The following is a 15,000-nucleotide window of genomic DNA, read 5'->3' on the forward strand; positions in this document are numbered from 1 at the left end:
CCCTTGCAGGAGCGCCATCCTCCATCGAAGCTGAGGAGGAGGTCGCTGAACCCATTGCAGGAGCGCCATCCTCCATCGAGGCTGAGGAGGAGGTCGCTGAACCCATTGCAGGAGCGCCATCCTCCATCGAGGCTGAGGGGGAGATCGCTGAACCCATTGCAGGAGCGTCATCCTCCATCGAAACTGAGGAGGAGGTCGCTGAACCCATTGCAGGAGCGCCATCATCCATCGAGGCTGAGGAGGAGGTCGCTGAACCCCTTGCAGGAGCGCCATCCTCCATCGAGGCTGAGGAGGAGGTCGCTGAACCCATTGCAGGAGCGTCATCCTCCATCGAGGCTGAGGAGGAGGTCGCTGAACCCCTTGCAGGAGCGCCATCCTCAATCGAGGCTGAGGAGGAGGTCGCTGAACCCCTTGCGGGAGCGCCATCCTCCATCGAGGCTGAGGAGGAGGTCGCTGAACCTCTTTCTGAGACGCCATCCTCCATCGAGACTGAGGAGGAGGTCGCTGAACCCCTTTCTGAGGCGTCATCCTCCATCGAGGATGAGGAGGAGGTCGCTGAACCATTGCAGGAGCGCCATCCTCCATCGAGGCTGAGGAGGAGGTCGCTGAACCCATTGCAGGAGCGCCATCCTCCATCGAGGCTGAGGAGGAGGTCGCTGAACCCCTTTCTGAGGCGTCAACCTCCATCAAGGCTGAGGAGGAGGTCGCTGAACCCATTGCAGGAGCGTCATCCTCCATCGTAGCTGAGGACAAGGTCGCTGAACCCCTTTCTGAGGCGTCATCCTCCATCGAGGCTGAGGAGGAGGTCGCTGAACCCATTGCAGGAGCACCATCCTCAATCGAGGCTGAGGGGGAGGTCGCTGAACCCCTTTCCGAGGCGTCATCCTCCATCGAGGCTGAGAAGGAGGTCGCTGAACCCCTTTCTGAGGCGTCATCCTCCATCGAGGCTAAGGAGGAGGTCGCTGAACCCATTGCAGGAGCGTCATCCTCCATCGAGGCTGAGGGGAGGTCGCTGAACCCTTTTCTGAGGCGTCATCCTCTATCGAGGCTGTGGAGGAGGTCGCTGAACCCATTACAGGAGCACCATCCTCAATCGAGGCTGAGGAGGAGGTCGCTGAACCCTTTTCTGAGGCGTCATCCTCCATCGAGGCTAAGGAGGAGGTCGCTGAACCCATTGCAGGAGCGTCATCCTCCATCGAAGCTGAGGGGAGGTCGCTGAACCCCTTGCAGGAGCGCCATCCTCCATCGAGGCTGAGGAGGAGGTCGCTGAACCCCTTCCAGGATTGCCATCCTCCATCGAGGCTGAGGAGGAGGTCGCTGAACCCCTTGCAGGAGCACCATCCTCCATCGAGGCTGAGGAGGAGGTCGCTGAACCCCTTGCAGGATTGCCATCCTCCATCGAGGCTGAGGAGGAGGTCGCTGAACCCCTTGCAGGAGCGCCATCCTCCATCGAGGCTGAGGAGGAGGTCGCTGAACCCATTGCACGAGCAGCATCCTCCATCAAGGCGGAGGAGGAGGTCGCTGAACCCGTTGCAGGAGCGCCATCCTCCATCGAGGCTGAGGAGGAGGTCGATTAACCCCTTGCAGGAGCGCCATCCTCCATCGAGGCTGAGGAGGAGGTCGCTGAACCCCTTGCAGGATTGCCATCCTCCATCGAGGCTGAGGAGGAGGTCGCTGAACCCCTTGCAGGAGCACCATCCTCCATCGAGGCTGAGGAGGAGGTCGCTGAACCCATTGCAGGAGCGCCATCCTCCATCGAGGCTGAGGGGGAAGTCGCTGAACCCCTTGCAGGAGCGCCATCCTCCATCGAGGCTGAGGAGGAGGTCGCTGAACCCATTGCAGGAGCAGCATCCTCCATCAAGGCGGAGGAGGAGGTCGCTGAACCCATTGCAGGAGCGCCATCCTCCATCGAGGCTGAGGAGGAGGTCGCTGAACCCATTGCAGGAGCCCCATCCTCCATCGAGGCTGAGGGGGAGATCGCTGAACCCCTTGCAGGAGCGCCATCCTCCATCGAGGCTGAGGAGGAGGTCGCTGAACCCCTTGCAGGAGCGCCATCCTCCATCGAGGCTGAGGAGGAGGTCGCTGAACCCATTGCAGAAGCGCCATCCTCTATCGAGGCTGAGTAGGAGGTCGCTGAACCCATTGCAGGAGCGCCATCCTCCATCGAGGCTGAGGAGGAGGTCGTTGAACCCCTTGCAGGAGCGACATCCTCCATCGAGGCTGAGGAGGAGGTCGCTGAACCCCTTGCAGGAACGACATCCTCCATCGAGGCTGAGGAGGAGGTCGTTGAACCCATTGCAGGAGCGCCATCCTCCATCGAGGCTGAGGAGGAGGTCGCTGAACCCATTGCAGGAGCGCCATCCTTCATCGAGGCTGAGGAGGAGGTCGTTAAACCCCTTGCAGGAGCGCCATCCTCCATCGAAGCTGAGGAGGAGGTCGCTGAACCCATTGCAGGAGCGCCATCCTCCATCGAGGCTGAGGAGGAGGTCGCTGAACCCCTTGCAGGAGCGTCAGCCTCCATCGAAACTGAGGAAGAGGTCGCTGAACCCCTTGCAGGAGCGCCATCCTCCATCGAGGCTGAGGAGGAGGTCGCTGAACCCCTTGCAGGAGCGCCATCCTCCATCGAGGCTGAGGAGGAGGTCGCTGAACCCATTGCAGGAGCGTCATCCTCCATCGAGGCTGAGGAGGAGGTCGCTGAACCCCTTGCAGGAGCGCCATCCTCCATCGAGGCTGAGGAGGAGGTCGCTGAACCCCTTGCAGGAGCGCCATCCTCTATCGAGGCTGAGTAGGAGGTCGCTGAACCCATTGCAGGAGCGCCATCCTCCATCGAGGCTGAGGAGGAGGTCGTTGAACCCCTTGCAGGAGCGCCATCCTCCATCGAGGCTGAGGAGAAGGTCGCGAACCCCTTGCAGGAACGACATCCTCCATCGAGGCTGAGGAGGAGGTCGTTGAACCCCTTGCAGGAGCGCCATCCTCCATCGAGGCTGAGGAGGAGGTCGCTGAACCCATTGCAGGAGCGACATCCTACATCGAGGCTGAGGAGGAGGTCGCTGAACCCCTTGCAGGAGCGCCATCCTCCATCGAAGCTGAGGAGGAGGTCGCTGAACCCATTGCAGGAGCGCCATCCTCCATCGAGGCTGAGGAGGAGGTCGCTGAACCCATTGCAGGAGCGCCATCCTCCATCGAGGCTGAGGAGGAGGTCGCTGAACCATTGCAGGAGCGCCATCCTCCATCGAGGCTGAGGAGGAGGTCGCTGAACCCATTGCAGGAGCGCCATCCTCCATCGAGGCTGAGGAGGAGGTCGCTGAACCCCTTTCTGAGGCGTCAACCTCCATCAAGGCTGAGGAGGAGGTCGCTGAACCCATTGCAGGAGCGTCATCCTCCATCGTGGCTGAGGACAAGGTCGCTGAACCCCTTTCTGAGGCGTCATCCTCTATCGAGGCTGAGGAGGAGGTCGCTGAACCCATTGCAGGAGCACCATCCTCAATCGAGGCTGAGGGGGAGGTCGCTGAACCCCTTTCCGAGGCGTCATCCTCCATCGAAGCTGAGGAGGAGGTCGCTGAACCCATTGCAGGAGCGTCATCCTCCATCGAGGCTGAGGAGGAGATCGCTGAACCCCTTGCAGGAGCGCCATCCTCCATCGAGGCTGAGAAGGAGGTCGCTGAACCCCTTTCTGAGGCGTCATCCTCCATCGAGGCTAAGGAGGAGGTCGCTGAACCCCTTGCAGGAGCGTCATCCTCCATCGAGGCTGAGGGGAGGTCGCTGAACCCTTTTCTGAGGCGTCATCCTCTATCGAGGCTGAGGAGGAGGTCACTGAACCCATTACAGGAGCACCATCCTCTATCGAGGCTGAGGAGGAGGTCGCTGAACCCCTTTCTGAGGCGTCATCCTACATCGAGGCTGAGGAGGAGGTCGCTGAACCCATTGCATGAGCGTCATCCTCCATCGAAGCTGAGGGGAGGTCGCTGAACTCCTTGCAGGAGCGCCATCCTCCATCGAGGCTGAGGAGGAGGTCGCTGAACCCCTTCCAGGATTGCCATCCTCCATCGAGGCTGAGGAGGAGGTCGCTGAACCCCTTGCAGGAGCGCCATCCTCCATCGAGGCTGAGGAGGAGGTCGCTGAACCCATTACAGGAGCGCCATCCTCCATCGAGGCTGAGGAGGAGGTCGTTGAACCCCTTGCAGGAGCGCCATCCTCCATCGAGGCTGAGGAGGAGGTCGCTGAACCCATTGCACGAGCAGCATCCTCCATCAAGGCGGAGGAGGAGGTCGCTGAACCCGTTGCAGGAGCGCCATCCTCCATCGAGGCTGAGGAGGAGGTCGATTAACCCCTTGCAGGAGCGCCATCCTCCATCGAGGCTGAGGAGGAGGTCGCTGAACCCCTTGCAGGATTGCCATCCTCCATCGAGGCTGAGGAGGAGGTCGCTGAACCCCTTGAAGGAGCACCATCCTCCATCGAGGCTGAGGAGGAGGTCGCTGAACCCATTGCAGGAGCGCCATCCTCCATCGAGGCTGAGGAGGAGGTCGCTGAACCCCTTGCAGGAGCGCCATCCTCCATCGAGGCTGAGGAGGAGGTCGCTGAACCCATTGCAGGAGCAGCATCCTCCATCAAGGCGGAGGAGGAGGTCGCTGAACCCATTGCAGGAGCGCCATCCTCCATCGAGGCTGAGGAGGAGGTCGCTGAACCCATTGCAGGAGCCCCATCCTCCATCGAGGCTGAGTGGGAGATCGCTGAACCCCTTGCAGGAGCGCCATCCTCCATCGAGGCTGAGGAGGAGGTCGCTGAACCCCTTGCAGGAGCGCCATCCTCCATCGAGGCTGAGGAGGAGGTCGCTGAACCCATTGCAGGAGCGTCATCCTCCATCGAGGCTGAGGAGGAGGTCGTTGAACCCCTTGCAGGAGCGACATCCTCCATCGAGGCTGAGGAGGAGGTCGCTGAACCCCTTGCAGGAACGACATCCTCCATCGAGGCTGAGGAGGAGGTCGTTGAACCCATTGCAGGAGCGCCATCCTCCATCGAGGCTGAGGAGGAGGTCGTTAAACCCCTTGCAGGAGCGCCATCCTCCATCGAAGCTGAGGAGGAGGTCGCTGAACCCCTTGCAGGAGCGTCAGCCTCCATCGAAACTGAGGAAGAGGTCGCTGAACCCCTTGCAGGAGCGCCATCCTCCATCGAGGCTGAGGAGGAGGTCGCTGAACCCATTGCAGGAGCGCCATCCTCTATCGAGGCTGAGGAGGAGGTCGCTGAACCCCTTTCTGAGGCGTCATCCTCCATCGAGGCTGAGGAGGAGGTCGCTGAACCCATTGCAGGAGCGCCATCCTCCATCAAGGCTGAGGAGGAGGTCGCTGAACCCCTTGCGGGAGCGCCATCCTCCATCGAGGCGGAGGAGGATGTCGCTGAACCCATTGCAGGAGCGCCATCCTCCATCGAGGCTGAGGAGGAGGTCGCTGATCCCATTGCAGGAGCGCCATCCTCCATCGAGGCTGAGGAGGAGGTCGCTGAACCCCTTGCAGGAGCGCCATCCTCTATCGAGGCTGAGGAGGAGGTCGCTGAACCCCTTGCAGGAGCGCCATCCTCCATCGAGGCTGAGGAGGAGGTCGCTGAACCCCTTTCTAAGGCGTCAACCTCCATCAAGGCTGAGGAGGAGGTCGCTGAACCCATTGCAGGAGCGTCATCCTCCATCGAAGCTGAGGAGGAGGTCGCTGAACCCCTTTCTGAGGCGTCATCCTCCATCGAGGCTGAGGAGGAGGTCGCTGAACCCATTGCAGGAGCACCATCCTCAATCGAGGCTGAGGGGGAGGTCGCTGAACCCCTTTCTGAGGCGTCATCCTCCATCGAAGCTGAGGAGGAGGTCGCTAAACCCATTGCAGGAGCGTCATCCTCCATCGAGGCTGAGGAGGAGATCGCTGAACCCCTTGCAGGAGCGCCATCCTCCATCGAGGCTGAGAAGGAGGTCGCTGAACCCCTTTCTGAGGCGTCATCCTCCATCGAGGCTAAGGAGGAGGTCGCTGAACCCATTGCAGGAGCGTCATCCTCCATCGAGGCTGAGGGGAGGTCGCTGAACCCTTTTCTGAGGCGTCATCCTCCATTGAGGCTGAGGAGGAGGTCGCTGAACCCATTACAGGAGCACCATCCTCCATCGAGGCTGAGGAGGAGGTCGCTGAACCCCTTTCTGAGGCGTCATCCTCCATCGAGGCTGAGGAGGAGGTCGCTGAACCCCTAGCAGGAACGACATCCTCCATCGAGGCTGAGGAGGAGGTCGTTGAACCCATTGCAGGAGCGCCATCCTCCATCGAGGCTGAGGAGGAGGTCGTTAAACCCCTTGCAGGAGCGCCATCCTCCATCGAAGCTGAGGAGGAGGTCGCTGAACCCCTTGCAGGAGCGTCAGCCTCCATCGAAACTGAGGAAGAGGTCGCTGAACCCCTTGCAGGATTGCCATCCTCCATCGAGGCTGAGGGGAAGATCGCTAAACCCCTTGCAGGAGCGCCATCCTCCATCGAGGCTGAGGAGGAGGTCGCTGAACCCATTGCAGGAGCGCCATCCTCCATCGAGGCTGAGGAGGAGGTCGCTGAACCCATTGCAGGAGCGTCATCCTCCATCGAGGCTGAGGACGAGGTCGCTGAACCCATTGCAGGAGCGCCATCCTCCATCAAGGCTGAGGAGGAGGTCGCTGAACCCCTTGCGGGAGCGCCATCCTCCATCGAGGTGGAGGAGGATGTCGCTGAACCCATTGCAGGAGCGCCATCCTCCATCGAGGCTGAGGAGGAGGTCGCTGATCCCATTGCAGGAGCGCCATCCTCCATCGAGGCTGAGGAGGAGGTCGCTGAACCCCTTGCAGGAGCGCCATCCTCTATCGAGGCTGAGGAGGAGGTCGCTGAACCCATTGCAGGAGCGCCATCCTCCATCGAGGCTGAGGAGGATGTCGCTGAACCCATTGCAGGAGCGCCATCCTCCATCGAGGCTGAGGAGGAGGTCGCTGAACCCCTTGTAGGATTGCCATCCTCCATCGAGGCTGAGGAGGAGGTCGCTGAACCCCTTGCAGGAGCACCATCCTCCATCGAGGCTGAGGAGGAGGTCGCTGAACCCCTTGCAGGAGCGCCATCCTCCATCGAGGCTGAGGAGGAGGTCGCTGAACCCCTTGCAGGAGCGCCATCCTCCATCGAAGCTGAGGAGGAGGTCGCTGAACCCCTTGCAGGAGCGCCATCCTCCATCGAGGCTGAGGAGGAGGTCGCTGAACCCCTTGCAGGAGCGCCATCCTCTATCGAGGCTGAGTAGGAGGTCGCTGAACCCATTGCAGGAGCGCCATCCTCCATCGAGGCTGAGGAGGAGGTCGTTGAACCCCTTGCAGGAGCGACATCCTCTATCGAGGCTGAGGAGGAGGTCGCTGAACCCCTTTCTGAGGCGTCATCCTCCATCGAAGCTGAGGAGGAGGTCGTTGAACCCCTTGCAGGAGCGCCATCCTCCATCGAGGCTGAGGAGGAGGTCGCTGAACCCCTTGCAGGAGCGCCATCCTCTATCGAGGCTGAGTAGGAGGTCGCTGAACCCATTGCAGGAGCGCCATCCTCCATCGAGGCTGAGGAGGAGGTCGTTGAACCCCTTGCAGGAGCGACATCCTACATCGAGGCTGAGAAGGAGGTCGCGAACCCCTTGCAGGAACGACATCCTCCATCGAGGCTGAGGAGGAGGTCGTTGAACCCCTTGCAGGAGCGCCATCCTCCATCGAGGCTGAGGAGGAGGTCGCTGAACCCATTGCAGGAGCGCCATCCTCCATCGAGGCTGAGGAGGAGGTCGCTGAACCCATTGCAGGAGCGTCAGCCTCCATCGAAACTGAGGAAGAGGTCGCTGAACCCCTTGCAGGAGCGCCATCCTCCATCGAGGCTGAGGAGGAGGTCGCTGAACCCATTGCAGGAGCGCCATCCTCCATCGAGGCTGAGGTGGAGGTCGCTGAACCCATTGCAGGAGCGTCATCCTCCATCGAGGCTGAGGACGAGGTCGCTGAACCCATTGCAGGAGCGCCATCCTCCATCAAGGCTGAGGAGGAGGTCGCTGAACCCCTTGCGGGAGCGCCATCCTCCATCGAGGCGGAGGAGGATGTCGCTGAACCCATTGCAGGAGCGCCATCCTCCATCGAGGCTGAGGAGGAGGTCGCTGAACCCCTTTCTGAGGCGTCATCCTCCATCGAGGCTGAGGAGGAGGTCGCTGAACCCCTTGCAGGAGCGCCATCCTCCATCGAGGCTGAGGAGGAGGTCGCTGAACCCATTGCAGGAGCGCCATCCTCTATCGAGGCTGAGTAGGAGGTCGCTGAACCCATTGCAGGAGCGCCATCCTCCATCGAGGCTGAGGAGGAGGTCGCTGAACCCCTTTCTGAGGCGTCAACCTCCATCAAGGCTGAGGAGGAGGTCGCTGAACCCATTGCAGGAGCGTCATCCTCCATCGAAGCTGAGGACGAGGTCGCTGAACCCCTTTCTGAGGCGTCATCCTCCATCGAGGCTGAGGAGGAGGTCGCTGAACCCATTGCAGGAGCACCATCCTCAATCGAGGCTGAGGGGGAGGTCGCTGAACCCCTTTCTGAGGCGTCATCCTCCATCGAAGCTGAGGAGGAGGTCGCTGAACCCATTGCAGGAGCGTCATCCTCCATCGAGGCTGAGGAGGAGGTCGCTGAACCCCTTGCAGGAGCACCATCCTCCATCGAGGCTGAGAAGGAGGTCGCTGAACCCCTTTCTGAGGCGTCATCCTCCATCGAGGCTAAGGAGGAGGTCGCTGAACCCATTGCAGGAGCGTCATCCTCCATCGAGGCTGAGGGGAGGTCGCTGAACCCTTTTCTGAGGCGTCATCCTCCATTGAGGCTGAGGAGGAGGTCGCTGAACCCATTACAGGAGCACCATCCTCCATCGAGGCTGAGGAGGAGGTCGCTGAACCCCTTTCTGAGGCGTCATCCTCCATCGAGGCTGAGGAGGAGGTCGCTGAACCCCTTGCAGGAGCGTCATCCTCCATCGAAGCTGAGGGGAGGTCGCTGAACCCCTTGCAGGAGCGCCATCCTCCATCGAGGCTGAGGAGGAGGTCGCTGAACCCCTTGCAGGATTGCCATCCTCCATCGAGGCTGAGGAGGAGGTCGCTGAACCCCTTGCAGGAGCACCATCCTCCATCGAGGCTGAGGAGGAGGTCGCTGAACCCATTGCAGGAGCGCCATCCTCCATCGAGGCTGAGGAGGAGGTCGCTGAACCCCTTGCAGGAGCGCCATCCTCCATCGAGGCTGAGGAGGAGGTCGCTGAACCCATTGCACGAGCAGCATCCTCCATCAAGGCGGAGGAGGAGGTCGCTGAACCCATTGCAGGAGCGCCACCCTCCATCGAGGCTGAGGAGGAGGTCGCTGAACCCATTGCAGGAGCGCCATCCTCCATCGAGGCTGAGGAGGAGGTCGCTGAACCCCTTGCAGGAGCGCCATCCTCCATCGAAGCTGAGGAGGAGGTCGCTGAATCCCTTGCAGGAGCGCCATCCTCCATCGAGGCTGAGGAGGAGGTCGCTGAACCCCTTGCAGGAGCGCCATCCTCTATCGAGGCTGAGTAGGAGGTCGCTGAACCCATTGCAGGAGCGCCATCCTCCATCGAGGCTGAGGAGGAGGTCGTTGAACCCCTTGCAGGAGCGACATCCTACATCGAGGCTGAGGAGGAGGTCGCGAACCCCTTGCAGGAACGACATCCTCCATCGAGGCTGAGGAGGAGGTCATTGAACCCCTTGCAGGAGTGCCATCCTCCATCGAGGCTGAGGAGGAGGTCGCTGAACCCATTGCAGGAGCGACATCCTACATCGAGGCTGAGGAGGAGGTCGCTGAACCCATTGCAGGAGCGCCATCCTCCATCGAAGCTGAGGAGGAGGTCGCTGAACCCATTGCAGGAGCGCCATCCTCCATCGAGGCTGAGGAGGAGGTCGCTGAACCCCTTGCAGGAGCGCCATCCTCCATCGAGGCTGAGGGGGAGGTCGCTGAACCCATTGCAGGAGCGTCATCCTCCATCGAGGCTGAGGAGGAGGTCGCTGAACCCATTGCAGGAGCGCCATCCTCCATCGAGGCTGAGGAGGAGGTCGCTGAACCCATTGCAGGAGCGCCATCCTCCATCGAGGCTGAGGAGGAGGTCGCTGAACCCATTGCAGGAGCGTCATCCTCCATCGAGGCTGAGGAGGAGGTCGCTGAACCCATTACAGGAGCGCCATCCTCCATCGAAGCTGAGGAGGAGGTCGCTGAACCCCTTGCGGGAGCGCCATCCTCCATCGAGGCTGAGGAGGAGGTCGCTGAACCCCTTTCTGAGGCGCCATCCTCCATCGAGACTGAGGAGGAGGTCGCTGAACCCCTTTCTGAGGCGTCATCCTCCATCGAGGATGAGGAGGAGGTCGCTGAACCATTGCAGGAGCGCCATCCTCCATCAAGGCTGAGGAGGAGGTCGCTGAACCCATTGCAGGAGCGCCATCCTCCATCGAGGCTGAGGAGGAGGTCGCTGAACCCCTTTCTGAGGCGTCAACCTCCATCAAGGCTGAGGAGGAGGTCGCTGAACCCATTGCAGGAGCGTCATTCTCCATCGAAGCTGAGGACGAGGTCGCTGAACCCCTTTCTGAGGCGTCATCCTCCATCGAGGCTGAGGAGGAGGTCGCTGAACCCCTTGCAGGAGCGCCATCCTCAATCGAGGCTGAGGAGGAGGTCGCTGAACCCCTTTCTGAGGCGTCATCCTCCATCGAAGCTGAGGAGGAGGTCGCTGAACCCATTGCAGGAGCGTCATCCTCCATCGAGGCTGAGGAGGAGATCGCTGAACCCCTTGCAGGAGCGCCATCCTCCATCGAGGCTGAGAAGGAGGTCGCTGAACCCCTTTCTGAGGCGTCATCCTCCATCGAGGCTAAGGAGGAGGTCGCTGAACCCATTACAGGAGCGTCATCCTCCATCGAGGCTGAGGGGAGGTCGCTGAACCCTTTTCTGAGGCGTCATCCTCTATCGAGGCTGAGGAAGAGGTCGCTGAACCCATTACAGGAGCACCATCCTCAATCGAGGCTGAGGAGGAGGTCGCTGAACTCCTTTCTGAGGCGTCATCCTCCATCGAGGCTGAGGAGGAGGTCGCTGAACCCATTGCAGGAGCGTCATCCTCCATCGAAGCTGAGGGGAGGTCGCTGAACCCCTTGCAGGAGCGCCATCCTCCATCGAGGCTGAGGAGGAGGTCGCTGAACCCCTTCCAGGATTGCCATCCTCCATCGAGGCTGAGGAGGAGGTCGCTGAACCCCTTGCAGGAGCACCATCCTCCATCGAGGCTGAGGAGGAGGTCGTTGAACCCCTTGCAGGAACGACATCCTCCATCGAGGCTGAGGAGGAGGTCGTTGAACCCCTTGCAGGAGCGCCATCCTCCATCGAGGCTGAGGAGGAGGTCGCTGAACCCCTTGCAGGAGCACCATCCTCCATCGAGGCTGAGGAGGAGGTCGCTGAACCCCTTGCAGGAACGACATCCTCCATCGAGGCTGAGGAAGAGGTCGTTGAACCCCTTGCAGGAGCGCCATCCTCCATCGAGGCTGAGGAGGAGGTCGCTGAACCCATTGCAGGAGCGACATCCTACATCGAGGCTGAGGAGGAGGTCGCTGAACCCCTTGCAGGAGCGCCATCCTCCATCGAAGCTGAGGAGGAGGTCGCTGAACCCATTGCAGGAGCGCCATCCTCCATCGAGGCTGAGGAGGAGGTCGCTGAACCCATTGCAGGAGCGCCATCCTCCATCGAGGCTGAGGGGGAGGTCGTTGAACCCATTGCAGGAGCGTCATCCTCCATCGAAACTGAGGAGGAGGTCGCTGAACCCATTGCAGGAGAGCCATCCTCCATCGAGGCTGAGGAGGAGGTCGCTGAACCCATTGCAGGAGCGCCATTCTCCATCGAGGCTGAGGAGGAGGTCGCTGAACCCATTGCAGGAGCGTCATCCTCCATCGAGGCTGAGGAGGAGGTCGCTGAACTCCTTGCAGGAGCGCCATCCTCCATCGAGGCTGAGGAGGAGGTCGCTGAACCCCTTACGGGAGCGCCATCCTCCATCGAGGCTGAGGAGGAGGTCGCTGAACCCCTTTCTGAGGCGCCATCCTCCATCGAGACTGAGGAGGAGGTCGCTGAACCCCTTTCTGAGGCGTCATCCTCCATCGAGGATGAGGAGGAGGTCGCTGAACCATTGCAGGAGCGCCATCCTCCATCGAGGCTGAGGAGGAGGTCGCTGAACCCATTGCAGGAGCGCCATCCTCCATCGAGACTGAGGAGGAGGTCGCTGAACCCCTTTCTGAGGTGTCATCCTCCATGAAGGCTGAGGAGGAGGTCGCTGAACCCATTGCAGGAGCGTCATCCTCCATCGAAGCTGAGGACGAGGTCGCTGAACCCCTTTCTGAGGTGTCATCCTCCATCGAGGCTGAGGAGGAGGTCGCTAAACCCATTGCAGGAGCACCATCCTCAATCGAGGCTGAGGGGGAGGTCGCTGAACCCCTTTCTGAGGCGTCATCCTCCATCGAAGCTGAGGAGGAGGTCGCTGAACCCATTGCAGGAGCGTCATCCTCCATCGAGGCTAAGGAGGAGATCGCTGAACCCCTTGCAGGAGCGCCATCCTCCATCGAGGCTGAGAAGGAGGTCGCTGAACCCCTTTCTGAGGCGTCATCCTCCATCGAGGCTAAGGAGGAGGTCGCTGAACCCATTGCAGGAGCACCATCCTCCATCGAGGCTGAGGAGGAGGTCGCTGAACCCATTGCAGGAACGTCATCCTCCATCGAGGCTGAGAAGGAGGTCGCTGAACCCCTTTCTGAGGCGTCATCCTCCATCGAGGCTGAGGAGGAGGTCGCTTAACCCATTGTAGGAGCGCCATCCTCCATCGAGGCTGAGGAGGAGGTCGCTGAACCCCTTTCTGAGGCGCCATCCTCCATCGAGACTGAGGAGGAGGTCGCTGAACCCATTGCAGGAGCGCCATCCTCCATCGAAGCTGAGGAGGAGGTCGCTGAACTCCTTGCAGGAGCGTCATCCTCCATCGAGGCTGAAGAGGAGATCGCTGAACCCCTTGCGGGAGCACCATCCTCCATCGAGGCTGAGGAGGAGGTCGCTGAACCCATTGCAGGAGCACCATCTTCCATCGAGGATGAGGAGGAAGTCGCTGAACCCATTGCAGGAGCGCCATCCTCCATCGAGGCTGAGGAGGAGGTCGCCGAGTCCCTTGCAGGAGCACCATCCTCCATCAAGGCTGAGGAGGAGGTCGCTGAACCCCTTGCAGGAGCGCCATCCTTCATCGAGGCTGAGGAGGAGGTCTCTGAACCCCTTTCTGAGGCATCATCCTCCATCGAGGCTGAGGAGGAGGTCGCCGAATCTATTGCAGAAGTGCCATCCTCCATCGAGGCTGAGGGGAGGTCGCTGAACCCTTTTCTGAGGCGCCATCCTCCATCAAGGCTGAGGAGGAGGTCGCTGAACCCATTGCAAGAGCGTCATCCTCCATCAAGGCTGAGGAGGAGGTCGCTGAACCCCTTTCTGAGGCGTCATCCTCCATCGAGGCTGAGGAGGAGGTCGCTGAACCCATTGCAGGATTGCCATCCTCCATCGAGGCTGAGGAGGAGGTCGCTGAACCCCTTGCAGGAGCGTCATCCTCCATCGAGGCTGAGGAGGAGGTCGCTGAACCCCTTGCAGGAGCGCCATCCTCCATCGAGGCTGAGAAGGAGGTCGCTGAACCCCTTTCTGAGGCGTCATCCTCAATCGAGGCTAAGGAGGAGGTCGCAGAACCCATTGCAGGAGCGCCATCCTCCATCGAGGCTGAGGAGGAGGTCGCTGAACCCATTGCAGGAACGTCATCCTCCATCGAGGCTGAGAAGGAGGTCGCTGAACCCCTTTCTGAGGCGTCATCCTCCATCGAGGCTGAGGAGGAGGTCGCTTAACCCATTGTAGGAGCGCCATCCTCCATCGAGGCTGAGGAGGAGGTCGCTGAACCCCTTTCTGAGGCGCCATCCTCCATCGAGACTGAGGAGGAGGTCACTGAACCCATTGCAGGAGCGCCATCCTCCATCGAAGCTGAGGAGGAGGTCGCTGAACTCCTTGCAGGAGCGTCATCCTCCATCGAGGCTGAAGAGGAGGTCGCTGAACCCCTTGCGGGAGCACCATCCTCCATCGAGGCTGAGGAGGAGGTCGCTGAACCCATTGCAGGAGCACCATCTTCCATCGAGGATGAGGAGGAAGTCGCTGAACCCATTGCAGGAGCGCCATCCTCCATCGAGGCTGAGGAGGAGGTCGCCGAATCCCTTGCAGGAGCACCATCCTCCATCAAGGCTGAGGAGGAGGTCGCTGAACCCCTTGCAGGAGCGCCATCCTTCATCGAGGCTGAGGAGGAGGTCTCTGAACCCCTTTCTGAGGCGTCATCCTCCATCGAGGCTGAGGAGGAGGTCGCCGAACCTATTGCAGAAGTGCCATCCTCCATCGAGGCTGAGGGGAGGTCGCTGAACCCTTTTCTGAGGCGCCATCCTCCATCAAGGCTGAGGAGGAGGTCGCTGAACCCATTGCAAGAGCGTCATCCTCCATCAAGGCTGAGGAGGAGGTCGCTGATCCCCTTTCTGAGGCGTCATCCTCCATCGAGGCTGAGGAGGAGGTCGCTGAACCCATTGCAGGATTGCCATCCTCCATCGAGGCTGAGGAGGAGGTCGCTGAACCCCTTGCAGGAGCGTCATCCTCCATCGAGGCTGAGGAGGAGGTCGCTGAACCCCTTGCAGGAGCACCATCCTCCATCGAGGCTGAGGAGGAAGTCGCTGAACCCCTTGCAGGAGCGCCATCCTCCATCGAGGCTGAGGAGGATGTCGCTGAACCCATTGCAGGAGCTTCATCCTCCATCGAGGCTGAGGAGGAGGTCGCTGAACCCCTTTCTGAGGCGTCATCCTCCATCGAGGCTGAGGAGGAGGTCGCTGAACCCCTTGCAGGAGCGCCATCCTCCATCGAGGCTGAGGAGGAGGTCGCTGAACCCCTTTCTGAGGCGTCATCCTCCA

General features: G+C 61.0%; 3 protein-coding genes across 3 annotated transcripts in view; 1 reads left to right on the top strand and 2 right to left on the bottom strand.

Annotated features, from left to right (window-relative positions):
* Window positions 1-7,510: 7,510 nt before the first annotated feature.
* Window positions 7,511-8,512, bottom strand: LOC138863275 (uncharacterized). Its single transcript, XM_070127460.1, has 2 exons — window positions 8,203-8,512; window positions 7,511-7,722 (listed from the first exon to the last, which is right to left on the bottom strand). The coding sequence occupies exons 1-2, from the start codon at window positions 8,510-8,512 to the stop codon at window positions 7,511-7,513; spliced, it is 522 nt and encodes a 173-aa protein (XP_069983561.1).
* Window positions 8,513-9,547: 1,035 nt separating this feature from the next.
* LOC138863276 (uncharacterized) lies at window positions 9,548-10,620 on the bottom strand. Its single transcript, XM_070127461.1, has 2 exons — window positions 10,443-10,620; window positions 9,548-9,774 (listed from the first exon to the last, which is right to left on the bottom strand). The coding sequence occupies exons 1-2, from the start codon at window positions 10,618-10,620 to the stop codon at window positions 9,548-9,550; spliced, it is 405 nt and encodes a 134-aa protein (XP_069983562.1).
* Window positions 10,621-12,298: 1,678 nt separating this feature from the next.
* Window positions 12,299-15,000, top strand: part of LOC138863277 (uncharacterized) — a 26,734-nt gene continuing 24,032 nt past the window's right edge. The window contains exons 1-3 of the mRNA XM_070127463.1: window positions 12,299-12,418; window positions 12,980-13,375; window positions 14,140-14,456. Of these exons, the coding sequence (XP_069983564.1) occupies window positions 12,299-12,418; window positions 12,980-13,375; window positions 14,140-14,456 (833 nt within the window). The remainder of the gene's footprint in view (window positions 12,419-12,979; window positions 13,376-14,139; window positions 14,457-15,000) is intronic.

Source organism: Penaeus vannamei, chromosome 11, assembly GCF_042767895.1.
Source record: "Penaeus vannamei isolate JL-2024 chromosome 11, ASM4276789v1, whole genome shotgun sequence".
NCBI lineage: Eukaryota > Metazoa > Arthropoda > Malacostraca > Decapoda > Penaeidae > Penaeus > Penaeus vannamei.